This window comes from Nyctibius grandis, chromosome 1 (genome assembly GCF_013368605.1).
Source record: "Nyctibius grandis isolate bNycGra1 chromosome 1, bNycGra1.pri, whole genome shotgun sequence".
Classification (NCBI taxonomy): Eukaryota; Metazoa; Chordata; class Aves; order Nyctibiiformes; family Nyctibiidae; genus Nyctibius; species Nyctibius grandis.
The window spans coordinates 25,021,085-25,039,966 of NC_090658.1; the positions used below are offsets into that span (position 1 = coordinate 25,021,085).

At 41.6% G+C, this 18,882-nt stretch overlaps 1 protein-coding gene across 1 annotated transcript; it reads left to right on the top strand.

Moving 5' to 3' along the window:
- The first annotated feature begins 2,307 nt into the window (after positions 1 to 2,307).
- Positions 2,308 to 18,485, top strand: ANGEL2 (angel homolog 2). Its single transcript, XM_068401948.1, has 9 exons — positions 2,308 to 2,454; positions 3,892 to 4,325; positions 6,403 to 6,656; positions 8,978 to 9,047; positions 10,749 to 11,170; positions 12,151 to 12,277; positions 12,940 to 13,000; positions 14,950 to 15,113; positions 17,972 to 18,485. Exons 2-9 carry the CDS (start codon positions 3,899 to 3,901, stop codon positions 18,124 to 18,126), a joined length of 1,680 nt encoding a protein of 559 aa, XP_068258049.1. The 5' UTR covers positions 2,308 to 2,454; positions 3,892 to 3,898; the 3' UTR covers positions 18,127 to 18,485.
- Positions 18,486 to 18,882: the final 397 nt, after the last annotated feature.

The window sequence follows — 18,882 nt, forward strand, 5'->3', positions numbered from 1 at the left end:
ACACAGAAAATAACTGCACTCCATGGGAAGATTCCCTCTGCTCCTAAAACCAGCAGCTGTTGTTGTTGCTATGGCTATGGCTTACTGTCTCTACCTTAGAAATATATCTAATACGTAAGAATACTTCAAAAATATAGAAAAGCACAAATTACCAAAATAACGTAGGTCTGGAAAATATAGTTGGGAGATCTTTTACTACCCACATATGATGGAGCTAGTAGCTTTGCTCTCTTATTATATTGTGAAGAACTAACATAAAAGGTATTTTTACCTTTTGCCAGTAAATAACTTGTGTCCAAGAAGTGGAAAACTCAAAGTGGATTTGATGCATTGCCTAACTAGCACACTCTTAACATAACTACATTATTCCAGTTCCACTCTTACCTACCACTCCTGGGAAAACTTTAAAATTATTGTTATTTAAGGTCACTTTTATGACACAAGCAAAAGGAATGCAGAGAAATGGTATTTTACTTGACTACAGTTCAGGCACAGCATCTGCACTATTCAGCACTATCGTATTTCATATGCTTTGTACTACGTTTCCTTACAGCAAACAGAGCCAACATTTACTCTGTCCTCAGAAGACCTCAAGAAAGCGTTTTAACTGCTTATTCAAGCAACATCAACAGAGAGGATTGTACAGAGAGGATTGTTTATGCAGCTGGTAAGTAGCGGTGGGTCCATCCGCAGGGCCTGCAGGGTGGGCACGTCTCCCACCCGTCCCTCAGGCCAGGTCTGCTCAGCAGAGCATCTTTAGGTGCATTTTAACCTGAGAATGTTAAAATACTGTCTCATGTGAGTGGGTTTTATTTTTCTGGAAACAATAAACATAGAATCATAGAATCGTTCTGGTTCGAAAGGACCCTTAAGATCATTGAGTCCAACTGTTAACCTAGTGATACAAAAATTGGAGATGTCCAAACCTCCTTGCTTTCTAACTTTCTTCACCGAAGTGGGAAGCTAGGTGCTGCTGGGTAAGGAGTCCGAAAGAAAACTCAATAACACCAGAGTGTGTTATTAAGCAGGCATTCTTTATTGCAGCGCTGGGCAGCACTGGGGATTATCCACCATGAGTGCTCCACCGGTTTGGCAAATTTTCAGAGAATGTATACCGTAAAGTTATACATAGTCATAGGATTTCCGAGAACTCATTTACATAGCCATGAGATATGCAAATATCCGTTCCGCATGCGCAGTCGTTTTCCCTGGTGGTCGTCAGGAGTCTTCAGATGAAGGCTGGTAGTCTTTCTCACTGTGTTCGCTGACTGACCCCTGCTTCTGCGCAAACTCAGTCCGGGGATCACGTAGGCCAAGTCCTTTGAGGTAGCTGTTGCAATTCCCTTATCTCTATCTTCCTGTGCATCTGCTTATCCCAAGGCCCAGCCATCTGAAGTGAGACCATCCTGGAGCCTCCTTATCTTACAGCCATTACCACTCCCCAAATTGTAAAGGCTTCCCTTTGTTTAGTTGGGTATCTAAGGTATTTACAACATCCCTTGTTCTTGGGGCCCCCCCACCGTTTCACTAGCACTGCCAAGTCCACCACTAAACCATGTCCTAAGCACCACATTTACACATCTTTTAAATACCTCCAGGGATGGTGACTCCGCCACTTCCCTGGGCAGCCTGTCCCAAAGCTTGACAACCCTTTTGGTGAAGAATTTTTTCCTGATATACAATCTAAACGTCCCCTGGCACAACTTGAAGCTATTTCCTCTCGTCTTATCACTTGTTACCTGGGAGAAGAGACCAACCCCCACCTTGCTACAACCTCCTTTCAGGTAGTTGTAGAGAGTGATAAGGTCTCCCCTCAGACTCCTTTTCTGCAGACTGAACAACCCCAGTTCCCTCAGCTGCTCCTCATAAGCCTTGTGCTCTAGACCCTTCACCAGCTTCACTGACATGGTGCTGCTGCCCTGAATTGGCACCTTGGAACACATGGCAGCTCTTCCTTGAGACCCTTTGACCTTACGGGGACACCTGGTAATCCCAGGGAGAAGACTACGTATGGAAACTACTGCTTTAGCACAGCGTCACATCCATTTAAAAGAACCAAAAGTCTGAAATCAAGCAGCCTAGAACCCGCTTTTCTGCGCTCTGGGGCTGGTGCTGCCCCGGGCGGGGCACCCCCACAGGCCGCCCGCAGCCGAGAAGGCTCCCAGGCCATCCCCCCGCCCTGGCCCAAGATGGCGGCCCGGCTTCAGCGCCGGCCTCCCGCATCAAATATGGCTCCGAGGCGCGGCCTCGGCCCTTGGACTGCAAGTCCCAGGAGCGAGCGGGCGCGGGGCGCGGCCGCCACCGCCCGTGCAGGGTAAGCGGCGGGCCGGCAGCGCGGCGGCGGCGGGCGGAGCTGGCGCTGCCCTCGGATGACCCCCTCTGGGGGTGCTGGGGCTTCGTGGAGCCGATAGCGGGGCCCCCTTGGGCCGGGCCCGCACCCGGGCCCGCCGGGAGGTAAACGGCGGCGCTGGGTTCGGGGGGGCGCTGGGCCTTGGCCGGGCCCAGCCGTCGTGCGCGGCGCCGCGGGGCAGCCGGCCCTCCTTCCCCGGTGCTGCGTCCCGGGGCCAGCGGAGGCCGAGGCGGCCTGTGCGGGGCTCCCTGCGGCTGGCGGGGCCCCGATCCTCTGATGGACAGCCCCGGGTCCCAGCTGGCTGCGGGGGCCCGGGGAGCGGCCTGGCTGCTGCCGCGGGAGCAGAGCCCCCGGCCCGGCCGGGGCGTGACTGACAGTCACTTGTTTTAAACACCCGCCATTAGCCAGAGCAGGGCCGCGGTAAACGAAGCCCAGCGCGGGCTCGGGGTTTCCCTTTGCCGGGTGTAGGTGGTGGTGGGGAAGCGCTCGCCTGGGGCTGGGTTTTTGGGAAGGGAGCCCTTCTCAGCGCTCTTCCGTAAACCAGGTGCTTGAAGGGGTCTTTGCAAAGGAGAGGCACCGCTGCCTCTCAGCTCCTTCGTGATGCCGCGGTGCCCCGGGGTGTGTTTTGCTTATATCTGTGGAGCTACTTCTGGTGCGTCGTGGTGGAAGGTGCTGTTTCAGGACAAGCTGCTTTTGCTGAAAGTTGTATTTAGGTTTATTTGCTAGGCTGAATGGCAGCTAGGAGGTTCTCACTCGAGTTCCACTTCAGGCATACCAAGTGTTGATGTCTGTTGCTTGTAAGCTCAAAATATGCCTTCATATTTAAGCAATGAGGAAGCTGAGACAGACTGATGTCACTAAGCCTTCCTTCCTCTGTTTTGTTGAGGCTCAGATTTTATTTATTTTCTGGTAAAAAAGAAGAAAAAAGCACCTTATTTTCATGGCTTTAATCACTAAGCTGCAGTTTTCCCACCTGGAAAACAAGTAAGAATACAAATTTACTCTGTAAGCTGGTGCCAGAGATGGCGTGAGAGTTAGTACCTCTGTTTCCCTGGCTTGTTGGTGTTGTGGTTTGAGCCAACTCAGTGGCTTTTTAAGCAGATTTCTGACTGCTTGAAGGACGGTGGTTTTCTGATTCTTTTCAAATAGTCTTACTATAAAAGTAATGCAGCATGCAAAAATTATATTTTGTAAAGGTCATTCCACTGAGCACTTGAAAGATCTGATAGTTGTATTAAGCGAGGCAGAAAATAAGTTGTAAATAGTTATTCAGATGGATAGAGTTCGGAAATTAAATGGCATTTGTAAATCTGAAGGGGAAAAAAGATACAAGGTCGCTCTGTGAAGTCTCACTTTGCATATCATTTAGATAAAGGTTTAAATATCTTGTGTGTATCTAAAAAGGTTTGAATAATCTTGTATGTGTTAACTTGTAGAGAAAAAATACTTGTATAAGTCATGACCAGGATGACTTTCATCTACGGTCTTCTACGGGCAGATGTAGTTGTGTGTAAGTATGACACCTGTGCTTCCTTTGGTAGACACTCCATGCTGCCCCGTCACGTGCAGAGGCTGGGCAGAGACTGGATCGCCCACTGGAATGGTTCTCAGATACTCGCCTTGAACAGCCCAGTTTCTAGCTGTATGAGATGGGCCGGACACTGTCCCTGGGCCTCGTTTCCGCTTCCTGTTCCAGTTGATTTCTCAACGAACTGGAGGCTCCCTCCTTTTTTTGGACCTTGGAGACAATTTCAGAACTCTAATTGGCAGCTTGATAACTACACACAAAGTTCTTGCTTTCACCTACCTAACCCCAGTATGAAATCTGAGGGAGAAGAACCACTGACAAAGAAGAGAAGACTCAGTGGCCAGCATGATGCTTCAACTCCTGAAGAAGAAACAAACTTCTCTAATCAGAAGGAAGCATTGTGTCTTCCTGTAGCACAGAATGAAGGAAAACATAGCAGCAAGAAAGGTAAAAGATGCTTGTTGCTCATTTTCCTTATTTTTAATACTAAACACATCTAACAAGCTATAAGCAATATTGCCTGCATCTTTTGAGTTACTGTTTGTCTTGGTGCCTCTCTCAAGAAAACATGTCTCAAAAATGTTACAGCTTTGTAATGCTGTTTAGTCGGTAAACTTGTATTTTGTGCTGCCAAACAGTCGGCTAGAACTAGGTTCACTGTGCTTGGTGGTAGAACACAGTCAATTATGTGAGGGATTGCCCAGTTGGGGAGTCCTGAGCTTGGTTCAGACAGCTCTCTCGGGTGTCTGTTGCCAGATCAGGTCTGTTAACTTGGGAACTCTTTTAAAGCAAAAAGATTTAGCTAACTTGCTGTAGGGCTGAGCTGGGCTGGCAGCTTCATTCCTTGTACTGTACCTGAGCTCGTAAGCCCTGCTGGACCTGAATTGGCTTCTTCCCAAGCCAGTTGAGTTATCGGTGACCTAGATACCTGAGAATTAATGGACTGAGGTGTAATGGTGTTTGCTTCCACTGTGATTGTGCAGTTTTGTTTTTACAACTGTGTTCTGCCACTGGCATGTTAAGTGAGTTTTGTGCCAGACCATGACTGGCAGAGCAAACAGCAAATGCCTTTATCCAGATAAATACAACAAGAAGTGCAAAGATGTCTGCCCAACTCAGTAACAGACTTTCATGAAACTTAGAAGTGTCTGCTTCAGCTTATTATGGATATAATTTCTACATAGCATCCAAATGTTTTACTGAAGAGGATATTTACAGTTTTGTCTACTGTGAAACAGATAGAGGGGCACAGTCAAAACTGCCCCCTTCTTGCATAAATCACTTTCTTAACAAAATAAACTGGAAGTTGTGACTGAAAAGAGCGACAGATGACATCAGCACCTCAAAGAGATTTTTGGACACAAATATCCATAAAGCTTAGAAGCATCATATCCATCTTCAGGAGCTGAAGGAAGGGAGTTTGCTTTGTGCCTTTATTGCCGAGTCCTCTCTCAACCACCTTAGCAAGTCATTTTGACATACCTTTATCTCGGAGAGTAGTTAGCATTGTGGTCCTTCCTAGTTATCTTCTGTTTGCGTATTGTTAGGTGAAAGTAATTAAAGATACCTGCTAAGGAGCAATGTGGCCTCTCTCCCGCTTTAGAAACAGCACTTTAAGCCATGCTGTATTCATTGCAAATACTAGATAAAGTCCTCAATAATGTAAGCACAGTGATGACATTTACTGCCCAAATAGGGCAGATACTAACAGCTGTAGCTGCAGTCTGCTACTGTTTGATAGCACAGATAACTGGACCTCGGCATGATCTCAGATGAGTTGGGACATAAAAGCTGAAAGGCATCTCTGTTCATGAGTTTTGTAAGTGGAGAAATACATACCTGAAAAATAATTGGACGCTTAATGATGGGCAGATATATTCGTATAAACGTTCATATAATGATGCTAATAATGATGCCAGAAAGGCAAAGTAAGCCTTTTCAGAAGTTCTTGGTAATTCTGAGGCTTATTAATTTATTAATGCAGCTTACAGCTGAGTTTGTTAGACTGTACACAGTCTAGAGGTGAACCTCCATTCCTACCCCTTTGTTAGTCATGGATAGAGAGATCAACAGGGTGTCCATATGCTGTTCTAAAGGATGGTTCTCAGACTAACATACCCCACCTCCACTGAGGAGGTAGTGGCAGAAGGTAGCTAAGACTATGTCAACAGGCTGGATTTGGCTTACCAGTTTGACAGCCTTTCCTCAGGGAGCAGGGTGGTGTAGTCTGACTGCAACAATCTACTTAGAACATGTCAGTTTCCTAATTTCAAAGCAGTTTGAAATCCAGGGCATATAATGGTTTTGTGCTGTGTTTTTGGGGTTTGTTTTGGTTTGGTTTTTTAGCGATACTTATATAAAGTTCATCTTAAACAGAAGGTCTCAATCACTGCTAATCAAATAAGCTTTTAGCATTGCTTAAGCAATTGGAAAGACAAATAGTTGTCAGTAGAATGATTTCTAAGAAAGTAAGATGTCATATGGTGTATTATGTAACTTTTTCTGCTTCATGTGCTTTTAACAGGAACTGTCAAAAGACACTGGGAATATTTCTCTCAGCACAGCAGAACAATGAAAATCTTTGAAAATAAAGAAACTGACCAAAGCAGTACAGAAAGTGAGGCAAAATTTGATTTTACAGTAATGTCCTACAATATCCTCTCACAGAATTTATTAGAAGATAACTCCCACCTGTACAAACACTGCAGGCAACGCTTGTTAATCTGGACGTACAGATTTCCCAACATCCTACAAGAAATCAAACAGCTGGATGCAGATGTGAGTAGAAAATGAGCATGTGGATATTTCTGAAGAACTGATAAACTGGAGTAGCAAATTTTTACTGTTCTTTATTTTGATATGTGGGCTGTCTAGTGAATCCAACTGAGCTTTTAATTATGTCATGCTTAACAGGAGTTTTGATTTATGCTTATGCAATGAGTGTATTCTGTGCGGTCTGAACTTAGAGCAAAGGCAAACTCATTGTGGTCCTTCCTAGTAATCTTTTGTTCGCATATTGTAAGGTGACAGTAATTAAGGATACCTGCTGAGGAGCAATGTGGCCTCTCTCCCACAGAAGAAGCAGTACTTAAAGCCTTGCTGTACTCATTGCAAATACTAGATAAAGTCCTGAATAATGTAAGCACAGTGATGACATTTACTACTACATGTACATATCGCTCATAGTTGCCTTTTTTGTCCATAACTTCCTGGAATGGTCTTTTTGACATGATTTTGATGTTCTGCTGATACAGTGCAATTTTTTTATAATTCCAAAACCTTCTTTCTTCACATAAATCTTTCTCAGTCTGTGCCTAGAGCACACTTGAGTAGGGTGCTGTGAGTAAGGCATTGACTTCATATTTCTTTACATAGTAGTTACACCAAGTGCCTGTATACTCAGTGAATCAAAAGTCCCTTTCTAAAATCTGGCTGCTAATCCTTCAGAGCCATTTGTTAGACCAGGTAATGGGGAACTTATCTGAATCCTTTATTTGGAATGTAGACTCAAATGTTTTACTTTTTTGATTGTATGAGGACTGGAGTGATTAGACTGCTATGTGGGTCTCCATTTTCTTGAGATTAATGTTCAAGGTTGAGAGAAAGATGCAGGTGTTAGTAGCATTCATGTGAGACTGATCCAAAAGTATTCCTCTCAGGTGTTCATTTCTTTCTTCATCTGGTACTCTGCACCATTTGCCTTGTGAACAAGCATGCTGTTCTTTACTGAGACATAACTCTGAACTTCTGTTTATATGGGGGTCTGGAAAAATACCTTACCATGTTCTTGGTTGGTTGTGGGTTTTTTGTTTGTTTCTGAGGATGCGCTGCTTATTGTTAATCTTAATCAGGAAGTCAAGTCAGTAAATTTTTTGCTTCAGTCATTGTTCAGGCTAATCAAAGTTTGGTGATAGAATCCAACCTGTTCATGTCAGAAAACAGTATTGAAAATATCAAAGTGGTTGTATTAGGGAAGCCACAGAAAAACTGCCCTGTAGCATTTGAAAAATGCGGTTATGTTAGTATGTAGCCAGGAAGCTGGAGGTAGAAGTCCCCTTCAAGCTCTTCCTTTCTTCCTCATAAATTTATACATACTGTATGTGTGTCTTTTACAGTGAGATACATTAGTGGGCTTTCTGGGAGGAGTATTGGGCAGAGGGACTCTGGTGAGGATCTGCCTGATGCTACTAGTGGTAACAGACAGTTCTCCAGCCTGGAAAGGCTGGAGCCAAAGCCAGCCCCTCTAGCAAAGAGCAGCTCAGTTCAGGGTACTTGTTGAGGTCTGCAGAGCCACACAACGCAGCACTGGAGTGAAGAGGTGATGCTTTGTAGTGTATGAATGGAGTCATGATGAGCAGCTGCTCACAGACCCTAGTAGATGCATGCAGGTGTCCTTTGTGCAGAGGAAGTTCTTCCTAAAGGACATAGACTTTCAACGGATTAATTGTTTTGAACTGTAACCTTAAAGTGAAGCAGAGACTTTAGAATATTGCTTGAGATTTGGTTCTCCTTTGAGACCTTGCATGAGCTAGTGTCAGCTGGGTAAGTGAAGTCTGCTGCTGCAGTTCAACAGGCAGTGCTAACTCATTACCCTTCAGGAACTCAGTCCTCTGTCAGAGTCCCAGGGTGTTTGTAAATGTGTGTGTTACTGCAGTGTGCCAGGAGAAGGTTCCAAGATGCTCAGAACTCTCTTAATGGAGTATTTTGAGGCTGATCTTTGGTTCAGGTTGTCATGATATGGAAACTTTTTGTCCACGCTGTAGTTAATGAAAAGTGTGCCCTTGGCCTCTTCATCCCACTGCTCTGGCATTTAGCCTGCTTGTAAACTCCTGGGAATATACTAGCAGGTCACTATTTTGATTAAATTTAATTTCACATCTGAAAATGTATGTCTGTCTGAGAAAGGGGAGAGGAATTGGGGCCCTCTTCACAATCTTAAGGAGCATTTTCTGTAGGAGAGTGAATCCTTTCATGAGTTTATGGAGGCAAAAAGCCTCTGAATTTTTTTTTATACCTATACAGACTGGTCAACAGAGATATGATACGGTATTATTTTGATGTACTTACTAATATCTTTTAATTGTAAACTTTTGCCTTAGGTACTCTGTTTACAAGAAGTCCAAGAAGACCACTATAGAACAGAGATCAAGTCAAGTTTGGAATCCCTGGGTATGATGAAACTCTTATGACCAATACATTGCTTCTCCCCTACCTCAGTAATATTTTCCTCAAAAAATGAAGACTCCTGCAATCACATGCAACAATGTTGTGTACCCCCTTTTATAAATTCATCAAGTGCTCTCTTGAAATGACGTTAGTGTTTTCTACCAGTATTCCTGTTGGATAGCTTTTCTAGGGTATGTTTTTTCTTGAAATCTTCCAAATAGCAGCACTAAATTTTACCCATGGCTAGTTTATATTCATTAGTTTTTGTACTAGTACTGTCAGCCTAAATAGAACTGTCTTGTCACCCTCCCATGTGAATTTATGGTAAGGAACATGCTGCTGGGGGTGTGATTCCATGATGGTTTAAACTGATCCAAATCTTCTGTGCCCTACACCTCCTTCCAGTCCCAGGGCTCCTCTCTCTCCCTGGCACTGGTACTTGTCTGATGCCATGAGGAGCCAGCTCGAGGAGCAGCACTGGACTGGTACTTTTTTCTTTCTTGGTTAGCTGGTGATAGTCTAGCTCCCAGAATTGAGTGTAAAGAAGGTAGAGTAACGGCAGTACTGATTTAAATCCACTTGAAATGTGAAACAACACTGTAAGGCCAGGCTTGTGTGGGCAACTGAGCTTCCTGATGCTATCCGTGAGGATCTGGAGCTCACTGTAGCTCTTCCTCTTCCCCTCCCTACGCCCAGGTGCATGTCCTGCCCCTTCTCCTGGGCTAGTTCTGGTGCTCACTAGACTTTTACCCTGGTGAAATCCACCAGTCCAGCAGAATGCTATCCAGACTAATTTCATTTTCCTGGATTAGTTTTCTGTTGGCTTACTGAGTTAACAGTAAGTGCCGCAACAAATAGCAGGAACACATGGGCTGGAACTGGGAGAGAGGAGTGGGAATCCCCTGGTCCAGCACTGGTGTGAGCTCGGAGGTCAACTACACTTCATGGGGCTGTGCTTCTTGAATTTGTATGGCATGGGCTGGGCAGAGAAGCATTTTAAAATAGCAAAAACTAAATACTGTTTCAAGATCATTATTATTTTCTTACATAGGTAAGGTCTCATTAAAATCTGCCTTTCACCTCTGCATAAAATAAAGAACTTGGCAAATTACTATTTTTGGGTGGACTTGTTTGAACTCCAATACTGTCATTTGACAAGTGTCCCAGTTTCCCTGTTGAAAGCTTGCCTCTTGCTGCTAACTGGATAATTATATCATTGTGTAAATATGTTTGAGACCTTTGTTCTATGAATCATTTTAGACAGTCATTTATGACTTATAGTGATTATTGCTTTTGATTGGAATGCTTCACTGGTATTATTCCTGAACCATTATGGTAACATCCAGAAAAAACTTCAATACACAAGTCCATTTTTATGTGATTTCTGTTTTTTTTTTTGTTGTTGTTTTGGTTTGGTTTTTTTTTGCACATGAGAGAACATGCCTGGTATCTTAAACTATGTAGATGCTTACACATCACAAAAGGTACCAGACCAGGCTTCCTGTAGTATCTAAACTGAAGCTAGACAGGACAGAAAGTTTCTCGTGTTCACTTTTCTATGTGAACTTTAAGTAGTCTTTGGTACTTCAGACGGGGTTTTGACTGTCATGTGAGAAAAATAACATGAGGCTTTTCTAATTTTTTTTAAAAAATAATCTTTATTTATACAATGGAATTTTATGGTTTTTATTGCCTTTCTTGCAGGGTATCACTGTGAGTATAAAATGAGGACAGGGAGAAAACCTGATGGCTGTGCTATTTGCTTCAAAACTTCCAAATTTAGCCTGATCTCATCAAACCCTGTGGAATTTTTTCGCCATGATATTCCACTCTTGGACAGGGACAACGTTGGACTGGTGTTGCTTTTGCAGCCTAGATTTCACTGTAAAACTAATGCTGCAATCTGTATAGCCAATACACATCTGCTGTATAATCCAAGGCGAGGGGACATCAAACTGACCCAACTTGCAATGCTCCTGGCAGAGATTGCTAGTGTTGCCCCTCAGAAGGATGGTACCTTCTGTCCGATTATCATCTGTGGTGACTTCAATTCTGTTCCTGGTTCTCCATTGTACAAATTTATCAAGGAAGGAAAGTTAAATTATGAAGGACTTGCTATAGGGAAGGTAGGCTATGCTTTTCACTTCTCACAAAAACAAAAGGTTAAAGCTGATTCAAGAGAATATTTAGTTGAGTGATGCTAGCATGCCATAGCTGGGCTTGTGATTATTTCCATTGCAGTACCAATCCTAGTGCCCCTTACGCAGTCTGTAAAGTGAAAGTTACTGTGGAGTTACTAAAATAAGCTTGGATATGTTAGCTGTTGCCTTACAGAATATTGTATCCACCTCTAGCATTCTGAAATTAAAAACTTGCAAACAAATTGTTCTTGAAAGGTAGTTATCCACAGGATGATTGTATCATTGTGTTTAAGTGTCCCAGTAAGATAAAATAACTACTTAATCAAATACCTACTATGTACTCCATGGAAAGATTACTCTTATTTTAGATAAACTTTGAATTACAGTGGCTAGACTAATGGTAAAAGCAAAAACGCAATTAGATGCTGAACCTAAACTGTTTCGGGTTAGATGGTTTTTGTTGTAAGCTCTTGTATATAGCTGTTGGATGTGTCAAATGCTATTTAGTAGAAAGTAACTGGAGCACATACAATGAGAAAACATGAAAAAATAGCCCCACTGGTGTTTGTTGCTAGTGGGTAGTTGTTTCAAGCCCTGCTTTGACTTGACTTTGCTCCTGGAAGAATAAGCATCATGAAAATAAAGTAAGTGTCTGCTGGGGAGATGTATATACTCTGCCCTGTTAATATTGCTAGAAGTGTTCTTGGTAGTCTCTCAACTTAGTGTCACAAGAACTATCTTGACAAATCGGGTACCTGCAAAAAACTTGGTAAGAGTAAACAAAGGGGGTGTACATAAGGGATGTTATTATTTTTACAGAGATTTGACAAGCCATTATAAAAGGTTTATTCTAGGGGCCTGGGTTTGGGGTTTTTTGTTGTTAAAACTTTACAAAAAATGTCTGCTCATTTCAATTTTATTTAGTCAGATTTCTGTCTCAAAAAAGCTCATGTTGTCGTTCTTAGGTCTCTGGACAAGAACAGTTTCCAAGGGGACAAAGAATCTTATCCATTCCAATTTGGCCAAAAAAGTTAGGTATTTCGCAAAACTGTGTATATGAAATAAAACAGCAACAAAAAGAAGAAAATGCAGGTCAGTTCCTAGGTTGATGAATTTTGTGGTCCTTTGAAAATGTCATTCGGGTAGCACTGAAAAACAGATGATCTGTTCTAGTTGGAGAAAAACAGTTTGCAAACTTCCTTGTTGGGCTCATTAGAGTGTAAAGTTATTTGTTCACATAAGCATTTGCAAATTTGAATCTTTAGAAGAGAATAGTTAGAAATTGCCATTCAGAAGCTGCTGCGTAATATTTAAACTACCGTGTTTGCATTGTGAAAGCCTGTTGTGCTGTGACTGGGAAAAGAGAGATGGAGAATGCAGCAGATGTATGTAGCATGAACCTACATTCTGCTTCAGTGTTGATGCATTATAGTGCAAGCCCTTCATGGAACAAGTGGGAAAAGCAAGTGATTCCTTGCTGAGTATTACTACATCTTTCATCCCCCATTTTTTTTTTGACAGAAAAAAACAATTTTAAATGAATGGGGCATAATTTGGAAGAGTCTTTGGAGGGGGTCTTACTAATGGAACAGAAGAATTTAATCCAGCTTTGTGAATTGTATCTTGCCTGCTGCAAAAAACGGGTGTACTTAAAGATAATTTTTTCTGTAGCTTTTCTTTTCTGTAGCTCTTCAATATTGGTCTCGCGTACATCTTATTTTTAAATGTAAATTGAATGTATTTTTATTTTGCAGGAGAAAAATTGGAAGTGGCAAAACTGGACAACAGTCAGGAGAATGTAATAGCATCTGAAAAGTATGTGTTGGGAGAAAAAAATGGAAGCACTTGACTGGTTCCTAGTTTTAGGGGTTTCCTTTGTTTTTAGACCAAGCTTGTATCTTATTCCAAACGTGGATACAAGATGCTCACCCAGCCCAGTCTGCCCATCTGCAAAAAGTCATCTTCCATTTAAACATGAAAAGGCTGATCAGGCAGCAAAAGACTAGAACTGGAAATAATGAAGCAGTGTGTGTTCTTGCAGGAACTTGCAGATGATATTTCAGAATGCAGAGGCGAGGTGTCAGTGCTGTTTAGAGAGTATTTTCTATCTGCTTATTAAAAGAATGCTTTTGGCAGTTTTTGTCACTTCTTGACATAAACAGGAGATTTTGCTGTGTGGTGATACCATAGGAAAGCTGTGAACTTCAGTCCAGTTGCAGAAACTGTGTTTGTAAGAAAGAAAAAAAAAAAAAAATCAACAAAAACCACAGTGTTATCCAGCTGCTTAAGTGTTGGCATGTCCCTCTCTTTTTACTGTTTTTGAGATACTGGTTTATGGATGCTAATAAAATCCTATAATACAATGTGAAATTGGGATAAAGGAGGGAAAGGAACTGAGAAGATCATAAAATCTTCCTTGTCAAGAGTTCTGCAGGAGAATTTAAGTTCTTTGAGTCCCAGAAACTTGGAGTATTATGGATTTGGTAGTACAACTCTTACTCAGATCAAAACATTTGCTTGTTAAACTGAAGGAGGCAGCCATCACTAGACTGCTGAAAAGGAAAATATAACTGCTCTTTGAAAGGAAGCATATATTTGCCTTTACCAAACTGGTAAAGGCATATAAAATAAGGCATAGAAGAAGGAAATTGCCTAACTGTGTATGTGTGATGTCAAGGCTCCAAGTCAGCCATTTCTTATCAGAAATGAGATCTTGGTATCACTGCAGATAGTTATATTAAAACACTTGGTGATTCTTGGTGATCAAAAAGCTAAGGAATGGCATTTCTGAGAAAAAAGAAGTAGATAACAAGACAGGAAGCCTTATTCTACAGTGTAAATCCATAGCATGCCACGTCTTGAACACTGCTTGCAGGGGTTTTTGCCTCAACTTGAAAAGGATGTCATGTAACAAGAGCAGAAATTACTACCCTTCTGTGTTGTACCAACTGACATATTTGTCAGTCTTCTTTAAATCAGGCAGGTGGCATCCTGATTTTTTCAATTGCTTGTTTTTTAACCAGAACACATTGCAGCCTGTTTAAAATGCAGCTGTGCAAGGTGAGGCAGGTACAGCTGAGGGACGGATGATTTGCAGAGCTGATGGGAGCAAATGGTTGGGAGGGAGAGGGGAGTTCTTTTGCTGAAAGGTGCAGTTTTGCAGTTTGCTTTCAAGATTGAAAAAACAAGTGAGACAAGATGGGATGAACTGAAGACGAACAGACTGACAGATGATGGGGAGAGACAAAATGGGAGCCTGAGTGGAGGAAAGAAGATGAGGCATAGCTGAACTTGAAAACACTTGATAGCTTTAGGGGAGAAAAAAACCTAAAAATCTTAATTTCTATATATGCTGAAGGGCCTGGTTAGATGTTTTCATAGTTGGTTGCTTTCATATAAGCTGCTCTGATGGACACTTCTACCCGTGTGTCAGGGAGGGATTACTGAATGAGGACACATGAAATCTTTACAAAGTGTAGGTGGAGGTGAAAGCTGTGTATATTTAAAGCGTCAGTTAAGCCAGTTTTGATTGATAGGCTCTTAGGTATCTGCCTTTTGCTTGAAAGAGCTGCCTGCATTTCACCCTCAGATGTTTAGGCCACTAACACAAAAGGCTATGGGATTGATTGCATGAGAGAAATGCTAGTTTGCATATCCAGATAATTCATTTTGTTTGTAACCAGGAACTAGCTGGTATTTCTTCATTGCTTATTCTTTCTAGGAAAGACAAGAAAATAAAATTATTTTCTTTGATTCCTGTTTAGGTTGTCTTCAAAATTGCAGCACCATTTTAAATTGTCTTCAGTGTATTCTCATTACTTTCCTGAAACTGGGATACCAGAAGTAACGACTTGTCACTCCCGAAGTGCTGTCACTGTGGATTATATTTTCTATTCTGCAGCAAACGATGATACTGCTGCCCAGCCAGGTAAACAAACCAACTTTTAGTTCTTTTTCACAAATGCAAAATGGGAGCATTCGAATACTGTTCTAAGGGAAACTTAGTGATAATTTAATCCATATGAAGTACCTCAGAGGTCCATGGTGGTGCTTTGAATGTCAACTGTTGTCTGAGAAATGTGGCTGGCCTTGTTGACTCACCACAGTTGGACTTCTAGTGCCACACAGGGCAAACTTTTTCACCTAAGCGAACATTCCTGTAGTTGCCATCTCAGCATGGAGACAAGAGCTGAGGCTACGGGAAAGCAGCAATGTAAGTAGCACCTGAGAAATACTGCTGTCAGTAACTCATGCAGGACCTTAGTGACTGGACCTACAACAAAGCAGTATTTCCCATTATCTAATTAACAAAATGGTGAACGGCAGTTTATGATGTGCATTAAAACTGATAAAGGAACTATTTCTTAGAAAGTTGCTTTTCAGAATGCCTTGATATGATGTCTGTCAAGTAAATGACCTCTGTAGCATTTGCTCTGCGAGCACATGCCCAGTTGTCACTCTCTCGATTGCAGTTGCAGCTAAAACTCACCAGATGGTGCAAGAAAGACATGGTACCTCCGCGGTGTATTTCTTGATGGGTAACACAGTGCCATCCTTTACTGCATTTGTGCTCTTACCGCGGGTACTTCTGAGCAGTGCACTTTCCGTGTCATCATTAGTTCTCTGTTTTATGCCATCGTCAAAGGTCATTGCACAGTGCAGTGCTATCAGGCAAATGGCTCTGCAGAACTCAGAACAAAGAAACCTGATTCCACTCCTCCCGCTGTAGATTGCAACTGATTTTTACAAATTAATATTGTTTTCAGTATGTGAAATGAAAATACCATCTTCATCTCTCATATCTGGAGACTAAACTGTTAAAATTAATTGAGTCAATGCACAAAAGTCTTATTTGTCACAACATGCACAGTAAATGTTACCCTAATGTAAAACATCAAGTATAGAAGTTTCACGATAGAGAAATAAAAGCTTTGACTGAAAAACTAGCATATGAGAAGTATGTAAATGACTTCTGAACGCTGTGTGATTTAACAGAGTGCTGTGCGATTTCAGAGTGCATCCCTGTGCAAAATTTAATCCTAATTCACCTTATAGATTTTGTTGCACCATCATTGCCCCAGCAGAGCCATAGCACTTTTTTCTTTCTGCACTCATTTTTCAAATAGATTCTTCACCCCACATCAGAGTACAGAAGGGGACCAAACTTGAATTCTCCAAGTAGTTTAAACTGGTATAGTTTTTATTCATTACTACTTAGAAACTAAGTAATAGTATGGATTTTCAGTTTTCTGATGACCTGGGCCCCTGTATTAAAAGTTGTCAAAGTCTGAACAAGTGAGTATTAAATGGGATGTTGGCTGACTGATCACTTTTTTTTTTTTCCATTTAAAGGGTTTTTGTTTTTAAAGTTTTCGTGCTTTATTCTGTGTTGTGCTTAGCCAAGTACTTGGTATTCAGGATTTGCTGTGAAAGCAGGGTTCAGTATCTACCTGAGTCCTGCAGGACTCAGTTTTCTGGTTCCAGAGTGCTCTGAGCTGACATTAATCACTGCATGCAGACCAAGCTCTCTGTAGCAACAAACTCCTCCTTTGTAGACATGCTGGTGCTGTGGCAAATGATAAATTTGGCTCAAGAGCTGGGCGGACGTGAGCTCTAGAGCTACCGAGGCATCTTTGCAGTAAAAAAGCTTTTCTTCAGAGCAGCAATAAACAGCTGCTGGGTTGTTAGAGAACTGGAAAGCTGGCAGATGGCAAAGGAGTGAAGCTGTCGCACTTTCCGAGGAGTTTAACAGTTGCTGGATAATCCTTTAAAATACACCTACTGGTAAGCCAGTACCAGGTTCAGCCAGGAAGTTCTGAAAGTGCTGATCACTTTCATACAGAAAATATTTTTGTCAAAGTTACAGCTGCTGTTTGTGCTGGTCCTGAAAGCGCTCAACCTGCTCAGAGTCATCTCTGTGCTCTGAAGGCAATAGCTAGGGTTGCTGAAGTCATCTTACTCAAGTAGATAACTCAAGAAGTCTAAAAGTGTGACACATCATGCAAGGATCTCGTTCTCAATGGAATTTCTTCACTTGAGTTGGAAAAAGCTTGTTATTCTTTGCTGATGATGGTTTTCTGTTTTGTTTTGGTTTTTTTTTAATGAGAATACAAATATTTTAAGAATCGTGTAATAATAAGGTGTAATAATAGCAAGACTGTGAGTCATCTTCCCCTCTTCCATGAGCAATGTGGTGTTTCTGGTGTGTGTGGGGTGCAGGATTTTTTTGTGGTGGGCGCTTTTTTGTTTGGTGTGGTTTTTTTCCTTTTTTAGGTGATTATAGGAGTAGGTAGCAGGAAATAATGGAGAAAGATCCCTTTCTTATGATGAACAGTTAGGAAGGGAAATGCCAGAAGGCTTTTATCCTTATGAGCAAGAGTTCCTGTATGACTTGCCTGCTGGAGAACTGTGTGCTTGAGGATACAGAAATAAAATGTTATGGAAACCAGTAACTCTCAAAAGATGCTTAATTTTGCAGGTGTCAGCTCTGTTTAGCAATGCTGTTGTGCTAGAGTATAGGATGGGATTGTGTGAGGCTTTTTCAGGGGAGTTACAATGAACAAATAAATGCCTTTCCCTTTCTACCTCAATTTAGCCCTCCACAAAATAGAGGGGTAGTCTCTTTCCGAGTACTTTGAACTACCTTATTGGTGATTTTGCATGGAACAATAATGACTTCAGATTATTTCTGCCATACTGTTTTCCTCCTCCTGCATATGTACGCATGTGTGATTTGGAGCCCACACTGATGAACATTTCCACTTTTTTTTTTTTTGTCTTAACCAGGAGCAGAGGATTCTTTTCATGGAGGTCTGAAACTTCTTGGCAGGCTGGCACTTCTAACAGAGAAAGATCTTTGGACTGTTAATGGTCTTCCCAATGAAAATAACTCTTCTGACCACTTGCCATTGCTAGCAGAGTTCAGACTTATTGAACGGTAATATCCAAAGGACATGTTGTGTAGGTAAAGTTACCTTCACCACCTTCTTCATGTGATTATTATTATTATTTTTTTAAAGGTTAATTCAAGCACTGCTGGTCCGGTTTAAATAAGTTTGCATGCATGCTGGTTTGTTAAGTGTTGTGTAAAGTAGAATTTTTAAAGAGACTTTTTTTTAAACGTTTACTTTATGAAGCCTTTAAGGCAAAAAGAAAAGATTTTACATTAGCTTTCTCTTTGATAATGGAAAACTTCTGTGCCAGTCTCAAAATGGCATTATTTTTCACAGAGATGCTGTAAATGGTTTTTATTGTAAATCATAGTAAAACTGATTATTCTCTGAGAACTGTGTGCGCTGCTTCAAGTAAAGGGGAGTGAGTTTGTGTACATGCAACACTTCATACTAAGCTGCAAGTAGTGTTTTATTACGAAGTTGCTCTATAGACACTTCTATCTAAATACTTCTGGAAAGGAATTTCCTCACTTACCTAGAGTGGAGTGCAGCAGCTGCAAGACTGGATTTCCAAAGGAAGAAGATAGCTTTACAGTAAGGCAAATATTTATGTTCTGAAAAGTTACTTCTTTAACTTCTAAAAGCTTTAATGTAGGTAGCATTCACTGGAAGTTTTTAGAATAAGCCTTAACTTGAGCATCACTTTTCACACTTGTCTAAAGCCTCACCTCCTCTGAAGTAGAGGTTTCATATCAGTTTTATTCTCTTTTACACAGAGCAGCACTTACTTAGGCCAGGCCAAAC

Bases quoted from the DNA above. Each gene is read 5' to 3' on its own strand.
- ANGEL2 (XM_068401948.1), top strand. From the start codon at position 3,899: ATGCTGCCCCGTCACGTGCAGAGGCTGGGCAGAGACTGGATCGCCCAC. The intron at 4,326-6,402 runs GTAAAAGATGCT...TGCTTTTAACAG, and splicing joins AAAACATAGCAGCAAGAAAG to GAACTGTCAAAAGACACTGG. The intron at 6,657-8,977 runs GTGAGTAGAAAA...CTTTTGCCTTAG, and splicing joins TCAAACAGCTGGATGCAGAT to GTACTCTGTTTACAAGAAGT.